The sequence below is a fragment of the Macaca fascicularis genome, chromosome 2 (assembly GCF_037993035.2).
Source record: "Macaca fascicularis isolate 582-1 chromosome 2, T2T-MFA8v1.1".
NCBI classification, from domain to species: domain Eukaryota; kingdom Metazoa; phylum Chordata; class Mammalia; order Primates; family Cercopithecidae; genus Macaca; species Macaca fascicularis.
The window spans coordinates 129,340,942-129,358,564 of NC_088376.1; the positions used below are offsets into that span (position 1 = coordinate 129,340,942).

Here is a 17,623-nt window from a genome sequence, read left to right on the forward strand (position 1 = left end):
TCATCTTCGTAAGTCCATTTGGATTGCATTTAGGCTGCAAATAACAGAAAATTTGACTGCAGTAGTTTCACCAAAGAAGTTTTCTGTTTTTTCCTTTTCTAACAAATCTGAAGATGATTATTCTAAGGCTGGTGTACTGATTAGATGAGGGCAAGGAGAATCCAGCTTTTTCATTTTGCCTGGCTAACTTTAATGCTCTGGCTAATTGACTCATGGTCACAAAATGTCTGCTCTACTTTCAGGCATCATAGTTCCATTCCAGACATGAAGAAGGGGAAGGGCATGAGGCAGTACTAACTTTATCTGTCCTTTTGTTTATCTCGAAAACAAAAACTTTCCTGGGGCAGACGGTATATCAGGGCCTTTCTGAGTTGCGTGGGGATTGGGAAGTTGAGTATGAGCTTTTCAGTGTAGTAGATGAAGTGAGGCAAAGGGTGGACTGGGGGCAGTGTGACTACCGTTACTGAGTCACCCCACAGGATCTGCCATATTCTGTCCCTTCAAACCCTTCCAGCTAAAGTTTCATCTCTTCAGAGAGAAGACCATTTCATACGTCTGTAGCTTCAGCCCCACATGTGGGCATCCATGAGTACTTGTTTTTGGTCATTCTCCTTTGTAAATGGAAATGTCTGTTCATTTTTTTTTTCTGCTGCCTTTGTTCTTTTGGGCACCAGTATAGAAACTCATCTTTAAAAATCATTTGGTGATCTCACTGAAATTATTTTGAAGACATGAATTTACTTCTGAGTTATTTGCTTTTATATATAGTTTTGATTTTAAAGTTAAAATCTCAGAATCCCTCTTATATTGATATATTCATATGTAAACACCTCAAAAATGTGTGTCATTTTAAATGGAAATAAATGTTTACATTTACCAAGTACTTAGAATGTTCCAGTCACTGTGCTAAGTTCTTTACATACATTATTTCACATAATCCTCACAGTAGCCCAAAACACGATCCCTACTTGACAGACACTAAAGCTTGGTAAGTTTGTGGTTGGCCCAGGGTCTCCTACCGGTAAGGAAGAGATCAGAGGACTCCAGAATCCATGAACTTAACCTTTATGGTGAGCTGTGTATTTTACATTTTATTAACAGATACATTTTTCTGGGGAGGAAAAAACATATTTAAAATGAATAATCATATTTATATCTGTAGTCTTTAAGCCTTTAGATAGGTGTTAGTGCCAGGAGTTTGGGGAAACTGGAAGTGTACATGATATTAAAAATAAATTAATTAGAGGAAATAAGCAAGTGTAAGGAATCTGTGTTGATGGAAGTGTTCGTGAAGAACTGTGGCTTATAAGTGCATATTATCACATGTTTGCATGATTTTCCCTTATCTAGATGTTAGTTCACGTGCCTCTTCTCTGAGGGACCTCCTGTGATCACTCCAGCTAAAATAGATCATTCACCTGTTACCCGATCACTCACCTGTTACCTTTTCATGCACCGATGTTTGAAATTACCTTCATTTCTTGTTCAGAAATTAATTACTGCTGTCTTCCCTCCACTAGAATGTATGCATCAGGAGGGCAGATGCCTCCCACTTTGTTTCCTACTCTTAATCCAACACGTAGAAGAGTGTCTGGCACATAGCACACTCAGAAAATATTTAACAAACCGATGACTTAATCATACTTGCTTCTCAAAAGCAGACCAGTTTTAAGTACTTAGATATTTAAGATCTGCAGATACATTTAGCAAGAATTGTGGAGTTCTCACTTAATTCCTATACAAGCTAATGGTTTTCTACCAGATAAACTCTCCGTACTTCCATTGAGATTTTCTTTTCTTATCGTATTTACTGCTGTCCACAGATAGCTCTTATTTTAATTTTGTCATTTCTAGTTATAGTTACTCCTGTAACTGTTTCGTATATTCAAAACAGGTTTTGAAATGATACGTGAAAATAATAAAACAACTTATGAAGAAGATCCTTCATCAGGTGTGTGCAAATTGTCTCTGGTGAATACCGTGTGGGTCAGCAATTACCCTTGATGTTCTCATTACTGTATACTGTCTTATTGTCTGAATAAACACCATCTTATATGGAGTATTAAGAAACTATATATGTAAGAAAACTAAATTTCTTATATATGTAAGAAAACTAAATTAAAACTAAATTTGAAAAATCAAATCTAGTTTTTTAGATAGCGTAATTCAAAAATAGTGATTGGAATCATTCAAAGGAAATTAAAATGTTTATCTGTGGGTTCGACTGCTTGGCTGCAGATTACTTTGGGATCACATAATGAAAATAGTTACAATTTGAATACTAATTATGATCGTTTACATATATTTTCCTAATCCTTAAACTGTAAGACATTAGCCTATTTGTACAGATCATAAATGGAGGCTTAGAAAAATTAAGTAATACAACTAGGAGGTGGCAGGACTGGAATTGGAGGTCAAGTCTGCATAATTCCAAAGCCTGTGATTCTCGTTACACTTTGCCTCCTGTTTGTGTCTTACAGATAAATTCACTGATAGAATTTTTCAATAAATCCTAAGAAAATAACGTGATGGGAGATCTGCAAGACGTGAACCAAATCTTGACTTGAGTGAGAAGTGGAGCACAATTTCTCAGTGTTAGAGGATTCTAAAGCATAGAAATGGAACCGTTTATATGGGCAGAACACAATGAGAGGCTTCTAAATTAGCCATTAATATTGATTTCCTCATCCTTTTTCATCTGGCCTTTATGAAGGGTGCTTAAAAATGTTTTGACTGATTGTAGTCTTCTGTCCTTTTTTGTTCCCTGAGCTGCATGATATGTTCTGAGAAACAGTAGAGTAGGTGGAAAAACGTTGATAATCTTTGGACTTGAAGTGGTTTTGGTACATAGCCAAGTAACTAGCAGATAATTTATTGACTAGTGGAGAAGCAGAAATTTTTGTGAGAAGAGGATTTTTTTTTCCCCTTTTTGAATATACTCTGCTTTTTGTTACTGAACTTCTCAGTGCAACTCATGTTACAGAAGATCACACTAGAGGGCGCACAATGCCTGTGTTTTAAATGTTGTTGGCAAAAACCTCAGCATGAACTTGGGAGTTGCTTCCTGGCACTGTTTGGGGGGGGAAAAAAAGATTCAAATTAGAAAATGAAAATTTAAGCATAATAGTGTTTTCTGATCAAGATACCTGAATGGGTAAATTTGTGTTATCTTTTGATACATATGTGCATGGAGTTGTATTTATTTGGGTTCTAATTTTTTAAAACTTTTACCATGGAAAAATTTAAAGACACACAAAAAAGATTAGTAAAATGAATACCTGTAGTCTCATCAATTACCAGCTCTTGAGCCATGTTGTTCCATCTGTACCAAAGCCTACTTCCCACACGTCTGCATGATGTTGAAGCAAATACCAGACATTGTGATTTCATCCAGAAATATGTCACTATGCATCTCTAAAAGATAACTGTAAATATAATGTATAAAAATGAATGTCATAACAGAAAGACAAATACTGTATTATATGTGTAAACTAAGAAAGTCAAATTCATAGAAGCAGAGAGTAGAACCATGGTTCCCTGGGGTTAGGGAGTGGGTAAATGGGGAGATGTTGGTCAAAGGGTACAAATTATCAGTTATAGGATCAACAAGTATTTAAGGTACAGTGTGAAAAGTGATGGATGTGTTAATTAATTGGATTGTGGTAATCATTACACAATGTGTATCAAATCATCATATTGCTCACTTTAATATATATAATCTTTATTTGTCAGTTATTTTAAAAAATGAGTATCATAGTTTAGAAGTATTTCCCCAAAGCTATTTATCACTTACAAAGGGGAAAATAGTAATTTTACATTTGGAAAGACTGGCAGTCGCTATTTTATCCAAGTGATAAAGATTAACATCACCAGTAATAAGATTATATTAACATCATACATCCCTAATATAATGCACCAAGGACACAATGTAACTCCTTTGGTCTTCTTGCCAAAGATGCATAATCTCAATGTGTTCATGAGAAAACATCAAACAAACCCAAATTGAGAGACATTTTACAGAATTGTCAAAGTCATGATAAAGAAAGATGAAAGAACTGTCACAAATAAGAGGAGACTAAGGAGACAAAACAAGTAAGTGCGGTGTAGAATCCTAGATTTGATCCTGGAACAGAAAAGATTTTGGGAAAAACTGGTAACATTCAAAATCTGTAATTTAGCTGTTAGCATTGCAGCAAAATTGGTAGCTGGTTTTGGTAAGGGTGCTCTGGTTAAGTTATTAACATTAGAGAAGTCAGTGTATATGTGAACTCTACTATTTATGCAACTTTTATGAAAGTTTGTTTTAAAAAACCAAAAAACTAAAATGCCAGATTTGGACATTGTATGAAATACATAATTTTAAAGTCATCTTCTAAAATAATAAGTTAAATTTAAAATTTAATTTCTTTTATTGTTAACTTGTATCAAAATAATATGTGCAATTAGTAACAACCCAAATAATGTAGAAAGATTTAGGTTGAAAAACAAGTCTCCTGCCCATCCCTCTCCATTCTGGTTCCACTCTCTAGAGGTAGCCCCTTTTTTTTTTTTTTTAAATTAATTTTAACTTTTATTTTTAGTTCCTATTTCATCAGTACTTTCAGATAATATATTTAAATGTCTGTTTTAAATTTTGTCAATAAATAAAGTCTGTTGAGTCTTTGGGATGGAAGATGTGATTAAGCTCACATTATTTTCCTCCTCAACCCTGTTTCATTCTAGCATTACAGTTATAAATTTCATTCCTCTGGTCAATTTAGAAACTTTAAGTCATATATTTGTTTATTCCTTATCCTACAAACTTTCAACATCTTACAATTTTCTCTTGACATGATGAGGCTGTTGCTTTCTTTTTGCCACCTTGTCCTCCTTAACCTGCAAATTTCACTTTCTGGAAAGACTTCTCTCAGCTATACTTTCATTATACATTGTCGAGAGGGTTGACAATTTCATCCTGTCTTTTACCCTCAGTCACTTCTTTCATACTTTTTCTGTATTGATTCCAAAAGTAGAGTACTGGTGAACTAGTGTTTGTATTATTGAGAAGACTTCATGAATGATCAGACCACGTAGTGTGCTAAGGCTGTATTTTTGTGTGTGTGTGGGACTTACCCCCTGAGAGATGGTATCAGCATCAGAATCAAATAGACCTTCTTTTCTTGCACTCTATCAGTTGCTACAATTTAATTTACAACATTTGGGACTTGAGCTTATCTTTTTTTCTTGGAGTTTCTAATTGCCTTTTCTATGTGAAAAAGGCATTATTTGCATTATTTTTAAATATAACAACTTTGAAAACATACTGTCTTTTGTCCTGAGTCCCCTTTTCCCCTGGGAATCTTGGAATCCTTCATTCTCCTTTTCTAATCCTGTGTTATAATTCACTGTGTCTGGGCTTCTATTCATGGCCTTCTTGGGTCAGATTTGCTGTTTCCTGAAGGCTGCAGAGCATAGTGGTTCAGACTAGGGCTTTGTGGTCAGGCAGCCTAGGTTTTGCCGACAGCTCTGCCTCTGTTAAGCTTACACCTGGTGCTATAGTGTCCTCATCGAATGAAAATGCTTTAAGATATGATAAATATAAGAATATAGTTCATTTGTTTGAAGGCTTTTATTTGATCCTGATTTTTTGGGGGGAGGTCAAGTAATTATCTTTCTCTAGTGTCTATTATTTTACAAATCTCTCATTAAAGACAGCCGATGATAACCATTCTAATGATTCTTTGGCCTCAAATGTGTTTCATTGATTTTTTTTTTCAATAGTAGGAAGGAATTATGTTAATGTTATGATTCTTAGAAAAGCATTTTGATCTTATTAGTTTAGTGTGTATCCTAATTATGTTTTGGAAATAAGTGGTTAAATTGATCTGTGGTAGTCTTACAAATGGATTACCAAGTTTCTGATAAAGCTTGCCTATGTCTTGATCCACGTATTTTAAGTCTTTCCTATTATCAGTGAATTTTTCCATACTTCTGTTTTAGAGAATGGAATGATGACTAAGTTAAAAATCACTTCGGGACAAAATTTATTATCTTTCATAGGGTAAATGACAAACATGTCATTTGCCTGGTAGAAGATACCAATAGTATCTGTGTTCACAGTCATCTATGTTGTGTTTCATGTTGACTAACAAAGATCTTGTGATAATTAGACTCTCGGCTGGTTTATCTTTTGGTTCACACAATTGTTTGCCAAGGTTGTCTCATCCTTATAGACATTTAATATGAGTTTGAAAAAGTAGTGAGAACAATCTTAATCTCAATCTTAACCTTAATCTCAATCATTAAGTTTTGATGGAGTGAAAACACCAAAGGTTTGGTATACAGTTGCCTCTTGGTAACTGGTAAGTTCTTACCACATTATTTTTCTGTATTTGAAGGAGAAAGTACGTTGAATTTATCCAGCATCTGCCATATGCCAGACTAGGTACTTTTCATATATAGTTTTTTCATTTAATCCTCACAATAATTCTCAATCATTATTGCCAACTGAATAGTTGGAAAGTACGTACCTCTTTAATACCTTGTCCTGATTCCCACTCAATCTCTAATGTTCATCTACCTTGTAAACCATTTTATATGCTAACAGACGTTTCTCTGTTTAATATCAGTGAGAAAACTGACCCTTGGTGGTGTAACTTGATCTATGTAAAGCAAGAAACACTGTTAGTGGAAGGCAGAATTGGGCTCTGAATTCTTTGAACTCTTAAAGCTCTTCTCGTAACAATGTATGTATTTCCTTTCTACTGTTTGAGGTATGAGTGAGGAAGTTTGAAAGTAGTAACACCACATTTTTCTTTTTTCCTGCCTCTCCACCTTTTTATTTTGAAAAATTACAATTTACAGAAATGGTAAAACATGTATTTTTTTCCCCAAGATTCACCAATTAACATTTTGCTTTGTCTGCTCTGCCCCTTTTTTTTATCTTTTTTTTTTCTGAAATATTTTAAGTAAGTAGCAGACAATCTGATACTTATTCAGTATTTCAGCATGTCTCCTAAGAATGGAGTCATAACTTCTCATAACTACAATGCCATTATCACACCCAAGAAATTTAATATTAACTAACTAATATTATCTAATATGTGGTCAATTTCCCTGTTGTCCCAGTGATAAAAGCCTTATAACTTCTTTCTCTCCTCAGGATGCTGTAAAGGATCATACCTTGCATTTGGTTGTCAGGGTCCCCAACCTTTTTTATTTCCTCCATGTCGTTGACTTTTGTGGAGTCCAAGATATTTGTCCTGTAAACGGTCCCATAATCTGGATTATCTGAGTTGCCTATTATTAGACTCAGGGTAATTGTTTTGTTTTTGTTTTTGTTTTTGTTTTTACATGGATAAGTATTTTTGCGTGTTTCTCATTGAATTGTACCAGGAGGCACAAAAAGTCTTATACTTGGTGAGTTTAATTGTTTGATTATGTTGTTTTCTAGTTTTTTATACACTAAAGGTTCAATTATCCTTTGATGTTAAGCAGCAATCTATGGGGTAATATTTTGAGGACACATGATTATCCTGTTCCCCAATAATCTTTCACCTAATGGTTTTAACATCTGTGGATACTTCTTGTCTTAAGCATTTATTACATTGGTGATTGCAAAGTAATGATTTTCCTAATACTATCATTTTTCTATGAATTTGTTAGCTGGCATTCTTCTGTAGGGAAGAGTTTCCTCCCTTGCCCTCCAGATCCTTTTAAAAAAATCCCCATGGACTCATGGATTTTAAAACATAGCCTAATTGAGATACAATTCATGTACCAGACAGTTTACTCATTTAAAGTGACAGTTCAAGGGATTTTAGTGTATTCATAAGTATGTGCAATCACTACCATAGTCATGGATTCTTTTCTGTTTGGGAATCATAGTCTATTACCATTATTATTATTATTCTTTTGATCCTTAAATTGTCCCAAATTTGGCCAGTGGGAGCCTCTTCAGCCTACTTCTGTGTTCATGTGACATTTCCCCATTAGTCTTTTTTTGAGATAGAGTCTCATTCTGTTGCCCAGGCTGCAGTACAGTGGCTTGATCTTGGCTCACTGCAACCTCTGCCTCCCAGGTTCAAGTGATTTTCCTGCCTCAGCTTCCTGAGTATCTGGGATTACAGGTGCGCACCACCACACCCAACAAATTTTGCATTTTTAATAGAGATGGAGTTTCACCAAGTTGGCCACGCTGGTCTCAAACTCCTGACCTCAAGTGATCTGCCCACCTTGGCCTCCCAAAGTGCTGGAATTACAGGCATGAGCCACCGTGCCCAGCCCCCATTAGTCTTTGAGAACCTCCTTGCTGGTGTAGCAAGGTATCTTAGTCTTACCTTGTACTCTCCCTGCCCCAGTCCTGTAGTCAGCCCTTCCCCAAGGGGGCCTTGATTCCTTTTGGTGGGGAATGGTGTTTAGAAGCTATAGGAGTATCATTGCATCTAGGCTCTTTTATTGGACAGAAAAAAATGAAATTATGTCATCTTTCCCATTTCATATATTTACATCAGGCAAGAACACAGAATTATGATTTATTTAAAAAATTATACTGTAAAGGTCTTTCCCGTGTACAGTGCTGTGAATTCAGTGTATGTATAGATTTGTATAACCATAATCACAATCAAGATACAAAACATTTCCATCATCCCAAACTCCATTGTGCTACTCTTTGTAGTCATACTCATTTCCCTGCTTCTTACTGCTGGCAACTTTACTGATCTGTTCTCCATCACTATAGTTTTTTATTTTTGAGAATGTCATTTAAATGGCATTACAGAATATACAGCCTTTTCAGGTTGCCTTCTGTCACTCAGCATAATGCCTTTGAGATTCATCCCGATCATTGCATGTATCAATAGTTTCTTTTTATTGCAGGGTGGTATTCCATTGTTAGGACGTATAGTGGAATACAAAAATTATGGTTTATCCTTTGATCTGTTGAAGGACATATGAGTTCTTTTGGGGTCATTATGAAGAGAATTGCTATTAATAGTCATGTACAAGTTTTTGTGTGAACATCATTTTCATTTTTCCAGGGTAGAAACTCAGGAATGGATTTGCTGGGCTGTATGTTGAGTGTATATTTAGCTTTATTAGAAACCGTGAACTCTTTTCTTTTTTTCTTGAGACAGGGTCTCACTGTGTTACCCAGGCTGAGCGCAGTGGTGCAGTCTTGACTCACTGCAACCTCTATCTCCCGGGCTCAAGTGATCCTCCTACCTCAGCATCCTGAGAAGCTGGGACTACAGGCATGTACCACCACACCTGGCTAATTTTTGTATTTTTTTGTAGAGATGGGTTTTCACCATGTTGTCCAGGCTGTTCTCAAACTCCTGGGCTTAAGCAGTCTGCGTACCTCGGCATCCCAAAGTGCTGGTGTTATAGGTATGAGCCACTGCGCCTGGCCCAAACTCTTTTCTACAGTGACTGTACAATTTTACATTCCCACCAGCAGTATATGGTTAGCACTTCATACTGTCAGGATTTTTATTTTAGTCATTTTAGTAGGTGTGTAACGATACCCCATAATGGTTTTATTTATTTATTATTGTTTTAACCTTAGTTGACTCTTTAATCACAGAAGTTAAATAGTCCAGAATATAAATTTATTTGCAAAAAAAGAACCACACATATTTATGGGAGAGAAACTTTCTATAAGATTGAAAGTTTAGAATATTGAGACCTCTATGTCTTGAACATGGTATCTCCATTTACTTTAATCTCCATTTTCTTTAATGTTTTGAAAATACTTTATAAATTTGTTGACTGTTATTGAGTATTTTTTGATTTATTCCAGGTAATATTTTCTGATGCCACTGAAATGTTATCTGTGTCTTCACTTTTTTATGCTAAAATATTTTAAAGTAAATTGATATTACACACTTAAATATTTCAGTATAGGCTGGGCATGATGGCTCATGCCTGTTATCCCAGCACTTTGGGAGGCCGAGGTGAGAGGATCACTTGAGCCCAGGAGTTTGAGACTAGCCTGGGCAACATAGTGAAACCATGTTTCTACAAAAAAAAAAAAAAAAAAAATTGCTGCCTGTGGTGGTGCACACCCATAGTCCCAGCTACTTGAGAGGCTGAGGTGGGAGAATCTCTTGAGCCCAGGAAGTAGAGTCTGCAGTGAGCTTAGATTATGCCACCATACTCCAGTATGGGCAACAGAGCAATGTTAGAAAAACTGCTGAGTGCTGGAACTCTAATCTGCTATCAGAAAGGGAATAAAAGTCCTGAAAACATAGTTTCATATGATAAAGTAAAACTGAAGATCCATAAAAGCTGATTTTCTCCGCCACTGGCAGGTATATATATACCTAACAGAAATGCACATGTGTACCAAGAGACACATGCAACAGTGTTCATATCAGTATTGTTTATAATAGGAAAAATTTGAGATAAATATTAATATAAGAAAAATAAACTATGATATGGAAGTGCATGGAATAATACACAGCAGTGTGAAAAGAACAAACTGCAGCTCTTGCAACAACATGGATTAGTCTCAACAAACTTCATAACAAAAAAGAGATGCAAAGTAATATATAGTGTAAGTGTCCATACAGAACTCAGAAGCAGGGCTTGCCACATTTTCAAATGGTGCAGCAAATATATATCCATCTATTGAGATACCAAGAAAACATGGTTAAAAGTTAATTGAGAATTTGGGTGAAGAATATGCAAAAATTCATTGAACTATTTTGTTACCATTTTGTAGGTTGGAGATTTTTCAACATAAAAAGATAGGAAAGGGTTAAAAATCAGATAAAGCTAATTTATGTAGTTTTGGAGTATAAACACGGGTAGTAAAATGGTAAGAAAATACTACAATTAAGAACAGTACCAACTCTGGGAAGAAGGATGAACTTTTGCTGAGGAAGAGCCTAGCAAGGGTCTTTTGGTGCTGGTCATTTCTTTACCTGGGTAAATGTGTGAACTTTCCTTTATAATTATCTATTAAACTATCCATATGAATTCTATGCATTTTTGATATACATATTTCACAGGAGAAAAAAGGTAAAAACAATGTAATGAGGTATATGAAAATGCTTTCAAAGAAAGATTGCTATACACTTGTTAAACATTTTTTTTTTTAAACCTGCATTTGCTTTGTAACAAGTGAAGTGAGTAAGGGGATTTTTGCTATGTGAGTCGTTTACTTGACATAAATTTATCAAAGGCACTTACTGAGGACCAATTTTTGAGGCTACCAATATAATGTCATCTTACTTTTACTAAGGTAGTTCTTACACAGCCATCAATTCTGAATCTTGTTTAGTTTGGTAATACTAGGTAATAGATTCTTTTAAATAATCCCCATGAACTGCAGTATGATACCCTCATACTCATTTTGGCAGATATTCTAACATATGCAACTTAAAAAATTGTTATAAGAAAAACTTGAGCCCAGGAGTTGGAGCCCTGAGTAACAGCGAGACCCTGTCTCAAAAAAACATATCCAAAAACACAATGGATGAAAATCTTATACTTGTTGAAATATCATACATGATTTATATTGTTCATGTATAAATTTTGCCTCTTTTCAATAGCTTTTTTCAAATTTTCTCATGATTTCACAGTATTTTTTGTGAAAATTGGAAGTCAGAAGTTGGTCAGAATTTCACATTCTCAAATTGACTTGTAATATGTTGATATTAATTCACTCTACTTTGTCATCTAAATCAATATCAAAATCTAAATCATCACTTTAACTTTTTCTGCAGCGTCTTCGGTGGTTAGAACTTAGATTATTTTCCGTAATTTTTGTTTTTTTTCTGGTTCTTTATTAAACAGAATAATAGTGACTTCTTCATTTCTACATTTTGTGCAGACTTCACATTCATAGGCACATAGTCTACACATTATGTGATAAGAATCCTCCACTGACATTTATAAACATTTAACACATTTTTTTAGGTTTTGATAATGGTTTGTGTTTATTATAGTTTATTAATGCATGCCATTCAGGAACTTCTTTACAGAGCTGGCATATCCCATCATGAAATTTTGCGTTTATTTTCTTAGTCTGAACACTCTTACCAAACTTGGTGTTTTTTTTGTTTTGTTTTGTTTTTTGTTTTTGAGACAGGGTCTTGCTTGCTCTTTCACCCAGGCTGGAGTGTAGTGGCATGATCTCAGCTCACTGCAAACTCCTCTTCATGGGTTCAAAACTTGGGGGTTTTTTTGTGCTTTTTTTTTTTTTTTTTTTTTTTTTTTTTGAGACAGAGTTTTACTCTTTCACCCAGGCTGGAGTACAGTGGTGCAATCTTGGCTCACTGCAACCTCCGCTTCCCAGGTTCAAGTGATTCTCCAGCCTCAGCCTCCTGAGTAGCTGGGATTACAGGTGCCCACCAGCACTCCCGGCTAATTTTTGTATTTTTAGTAAAGGGTTTCACCCTGTTAGCCAGGCTGGGCTCCAACTCCTGACCTCAAGTGGTCTGCCTGCCTTGGCCTCCCAAAGTGCCGGGATTACAGGCGTGAACCACCATGCCTGGCCCAAAACTTGTTATTTTTGAAGCCAGGTGTATTCTGGTGTTTCTGAGGCCTGGAACGAACCACATTGCCCTTCTGGGAGCTAACCACAGGAACAACCACCCTGCCCTTAGTAGAGGGGAAGTAATGCAGGGAAGACCAACAAACTACTCCCAGGAGTTGATGCTATGTCTCATAATGGTTTTACTTTTCAGTTCCCTAATGGCTAATGATGTTGAACATCTTTTCATATGCTTATTTGCCATCCTTGCATCTTTTTTTCGTGAAGTATCTGTTCAGTCTTTTGTTCATTTTTAATTGTATGGTTTCTTTTGGAGTTTCAAAAGTTCTTTATATATTTGGGATGTTCGTCCTTTACTCTTATGTGATTTGCAGTATTTTCTAATCTGTAACTCGTAATTTCTGTAAAACAGTATTACTTGCAAAGTTAAAAGTTTTAAATTTTGGTAAAGTTCAATTCATTTTTTCTTTTATGAATCGTACTTTGGATGTCATCTCTAGGAACTCTGCCTAACTCTCAGTCATTAAGATTTTCTCTCATATTTTCTTCTAAAAGTTTTATAGCTTTATGTTTTATATTTACATCTATGATCAATTTTGAGTTGATTTTTATTTAAGGGGTGAGGTTTAGCTCAAGGTTTGTTTTTTGCATATGTAGATGTACAGTTGTTCTAACAGCATTTGTTGAAGAGTTTTTTTTTTTTTTTCCTCACTGAAATGCTTTTGCATCTTTTCAAAAAATCAGTTGGCCAGATTAGTATGAGTCTGTATCTGGAAGAAATATATATATTGAGGAACCTGTGTATATAGGTTCCAAGTAATGTCTTTGGTTTTCTTTATTTAGGTGTTTGTTTTCATATTTTTGAACATCGCAGTCTTGAAAGATGATGTTTTGATTTTCTGAGACCTTTCCTTTCGTTTTTTTATTCCATTTTTCTCGAGACAAGGGTGTTGCTCTGCCACCAAGGCTGGGGTGCAGTAGCACAATTTCACTCACTGCAGCCTCCTTTCTGGATTCAAACGCCACCTGAATAGCTGGGATTACAGGCATGCACCACCATGCCTGGCTAATTTTTATATTTTTAATAGAGGCGGGGTCTCACCATGTTGGCCAGTCTGGTCTTGAACCCCTGGCCTCATGTGATCTGCCCAGCTGAGCCTCCTGAAGTGCTGGGATTACAGGCATTAGCCACCGTACCTGGCTTGCTTGTTTTCTTAATTGATATGATGGCTATCTTAAAAAAATTTCAAAGAGGGCTGGGCATGGTGGCTCATGGCCTGTAATCCCAGCACTTTGGGAGGCTGAGCCTGGCGGATCACGAGGTCAGGAGATTGAGACCATCCTGCCTAACACAGAGAAACCCCATCTGTACTAAAAATACAAAAAATTAGCTGGGTGTGGTGGCGGGTGCCTGTAGTCCCAGCTACTCAGGAGGCTGAGGCAGGAGAATGGCATGAACCCAGGAGGCGGGGCTTGCAGTGAGCTAAGATTGTGCCACTGCACTCTAGTCTGGGCAACAGAGCGAGACTCCATCTCAAAAGAAAAAAAAAATCTCAAAGTGTCGTCTTGTCTTTTCTCTCCTAAAACATCTCTTTGTTCCTTTTCTTTTTTTTTTTGAGTGATAGAAAGGACTGACTTTTTAGTCACTGTTTTTACATTTCAATAATTGGTTATCTTTCACCTTTTTTCTGTCTCTATTTTTCTGAAAATGCCTATTTTCTCTTGCATTACTGTACTCTTAATATGTAGACAGTGGATTAGAAGCTCAGTTCTTCTTCTTTTTTGATTCATAGTATAGTTACTATTAATTCCTTATATAGATCGTGCCGTTTTTAAAATTCTTGCTGTTGCATTATCATGTAGTAAAAATAGTCTCAACATTCACCTACTGGAAGGAGGAAAAGGCGCTGTGTATTTTGTTTTATCCAAGCACGAACCTTCTTTGCTTTGAGTTGTCTTCCTTACAATATCCTATAAAATACAAAATCTGAAGTGAGTCACTAAGATTACTGTTTACTTTGTGCTGAAATAAACCTAGAACCTAAATTATTTACTTCTTATTGTAGCACTGACTTCTTAGAATTGAAACTCTAAAAATCATGGAATTAATGTGAAGTTTTTAATGCAGAGGACAGATTATAGAAATTTTCTTTGTACACTATCACTAAATGTTTACTGTAGTTTTGAGAATAATATTGTTACTGAAGTGATGACCCAGTAATTTTTAGTTCACCAGAAAACATTTATAGAGTGAGTGTAGGGTACAGAGCTATAGAATTAGCCATGTGTGGATGGGACAGAGGAGAGAGATTCTACCCCTAGACAGCCTCTCCTATTTGTGTGTGGAAATGCATGGATATTTGTAAAGCAGTTCATTAGTAGTTGAACATTCAGTAGTTGGATATTAAAAGTGTTGGAGTGCTGGCAAGATACGAACAGACACTCAAGGAGTGAATCCTTGAATGTCTCTGAATGAGGTGAATTTTGGACAGTCCTTTTAGACAACTTAGAAAAAGGAAGGGTAGAGTAATGGAATTGATATGTTGACATTGGAAAGCATTTTTTTTTTTTTAAATTACGCTTTAAGTTCTGTGATACATGTGCAGCAGGTTTGTTATATAGGTATACACGTGCCATGGTGGTTCACTGTAACCATCAACCTAAATACAAATACCTAAATACATTAGGTATTTCTCCAATACTATCCCTCCTCTACCTCCCACCCCCAGCCCTCAACAGGCCCCAGTGTGTGATGTTCCCCCTCCCTGTGTCAATGTGTTCTCATTATTCAACTCCCACTTATAAGTGGGAACATGCGCTGTTTGGTTTTCTGTTCCTGTGTTAGTTTGCTGAGATTAATGGGTTCCAACTTCATATCCCTGCAAAGGACATGAACTCATCCATTTTTATGGCTGCATAGTATTCAGTGGTGTATATGTGCCACATTTTCTTTATCCAGTCTATCATTGGTGGGCATTTAGGTTGGTTCCAAGTCTTTACTATTGTGAATAGTGCTGCAATAAACACACTTGTGCATGTGTCTTTTTTTTTTTTTTTTTTGAGACGGAGTCTAGCTCTGTTGCCCAGGCTGGAGTGCAATGGCGCGATCTCGGCTCACTGCAAGCTCCGCCCCCCGGGGTTCACGCCATTCTCCTGCCTCAGCCTCCCAAGTAGCTGGGACTACAGGCGCCCACCACCACGCCTGGCTAGTTTTTTGTATTTTTTTTTTTTAGTAGAGACGGGGTTTCACGGTGTTAGCCAGGATGGTCTTGATCTCCTGACCTTGTGATCCGCCCGCCTCGGCCTCCCAAAGTGCTGGGATTACAGGCTTGAGCCACCGCGCCCGGCCGTGCATGTGTCTTTATGGTAGAATGATTTATAATCTATTGGGTATATACCCAGTAACAGGATTGCTGGGTACAATGGTATTTCTGGTTCTAGATCATTGAGGAATCGCCACACTGTCTTCCACAATGGTTGAACTAATTTACACTCCCACTAACAGTGTAAAAGCGTTCCTATTTCTCTACATCCTCTCCAGCATCTGTTGTTTCCTGACTTTTTAATGATCGTCATTCTAATTGGCATGAGATGGTATCTCATTGTGGTTTTGATTTGCATTTCTTTAATGACAAGTGATGATGAGCATTTTTTCATATGTTTGTTGGCCACAAAAATGTCTTCTTTTGAGAAGTGTCTGTTCATATCCTTCACCCAATTTGTGATGGGGTTGTTTTTTTCTTGTAAATTTAAGTTCCTTGTAGCTTCTGGATATTAGCCCTTTGTCAGATGAATAGGTTACAAAAATTTTCTCCCATTCTGTAGGTTGCCTGTTCACTCTGATGATAGTTTCTTTTGCTGTGTAGAAGGTCTTTAGTTTAATTAGATCCCATTTGTCAATTTTGGTTTTTGTTGCCATTGCTTTTGGTGTTTTAGTCATGACGTCTTTGCCCATGCCTATGTCCTGAATGGTATTTCCTATGTTTTCTTCTAGGGTTTTTATGGTTTTACGTCTTAACATTTAAGTCTTCCATCTTGAGTTAATTATTGTATAAGGTGTAAGGAAGGGGTCCAGTTTCAGTTTTCTGCATGTGGCTAGCCAGTTTTCCCAACACCATTTACTAAATAGGGAATCCTTCCCCCGTTGCTTTTTTGAGGTTTGTCAAAGATCAGATGATTGTAGATGTGTGGCATTATTTCTGAGGCCTCTATTCAGTTCCATTGGTCTATATATCTGTTTTGGTATCAGTACCATGCTATTTTGGTTTACTGTGCCTTGTCGTATAGTTTGAAGTCAGGTAACGTGGTGCCTCCAGCTTTGTTCGTTTTGCTTAGGATTGACTAGGCTATGCAGGCTCTTTTTTGATTCCATATGAAATTTAAAGTAGTTTTTTTCTAATTCTGTGAAGAAAGTCAATGGTAGCTTGATGGGAATAGCATTGAATCTATAAATTACTTTGAGCAGTATGGCCATTTTCATGATAATGATTCTTCCTACCCATGAGCATGGAATGTTTTTCCATTTATGTGTGTGCTCTCTTATTTCCTTGAGGAGTGGTTTGTAGTTCTCCTTGAAGAGGTCCTTCGCATCCCTTGTAAGTTGTAGTCCTAGGTATTTTGTTTCCTTTGTAGCAATTGTGAATGGAAGTTCAGTCATGATTTGGCTGTTTATCTGTTACTGGTGTATAGGAATGGTTGTAATTTTTGCACATTGATTTTGTATCCTAAGACTTTGCTGAAGTTGCTTATCAGCTTAAGGAGATTTTGGGCAGAGACGATGGGGTTTTCCAAATGTACAATCATGTCATCTGCAAACAGAGACAATTTGACTTCCTCTCTTCCTATATGAATACCCTTTATTTCTTTCTCTTGCCTGAGTGCCCTGGCCAGAGCTTCCAATACTATGTTGAATAGGAGTGGTGAGAGAGGGCATCTTTGTCTTGTGCCAGTTTTCAAAGGGAATGCTTCCAGTTTTTGCTCATTCAGTATAATATGGGCTTTGGGTTTGTCATAAACAGCTCTTAATATTTTGAGGTACATCCCATCAGTACCTAGTTTATTGAGAGTTTTTAGCATGAAGAGATGCTGAATTTTATTGAAGGCCTTTTCTGCATCATTTGAGATAATCATGTGGTTTTTGTCTTG

At 36.4% G+C, this 17,623-nt stretch overlaps 1 protein-coding gene across 20 annotated transcripts in view; it reads left to right on the forward strand.

Moving 5' to 3' along the window:
- Positions 1-17,623, forward strand: part of SLC25A26 (solute carrier family 25 member 26) — a 162,793-nt gene that overhangs the window by 50,704 nt on the left and 94,466 nt on the right. Inside the window, exon 6 of one of the 20 annotated variants that reach the window (XM_074032656.1) lies at positions 1,895-1,951. The exons of the other annotated variants lie outside the window; for them this stretch is intronic. Within the exon in view, the coding sequence (XP_073888757.1) occupies positions 1,895-1,906 (12 nt within the window). The 3' untranslated portion in view covers positions 1,907-1,951. Of the gene's footprint in view, positions 1-1,894; positions 1,952-17,623 lie in introns of those variants that run through there. 20 annotated transcript variants of the gene reach the window in all.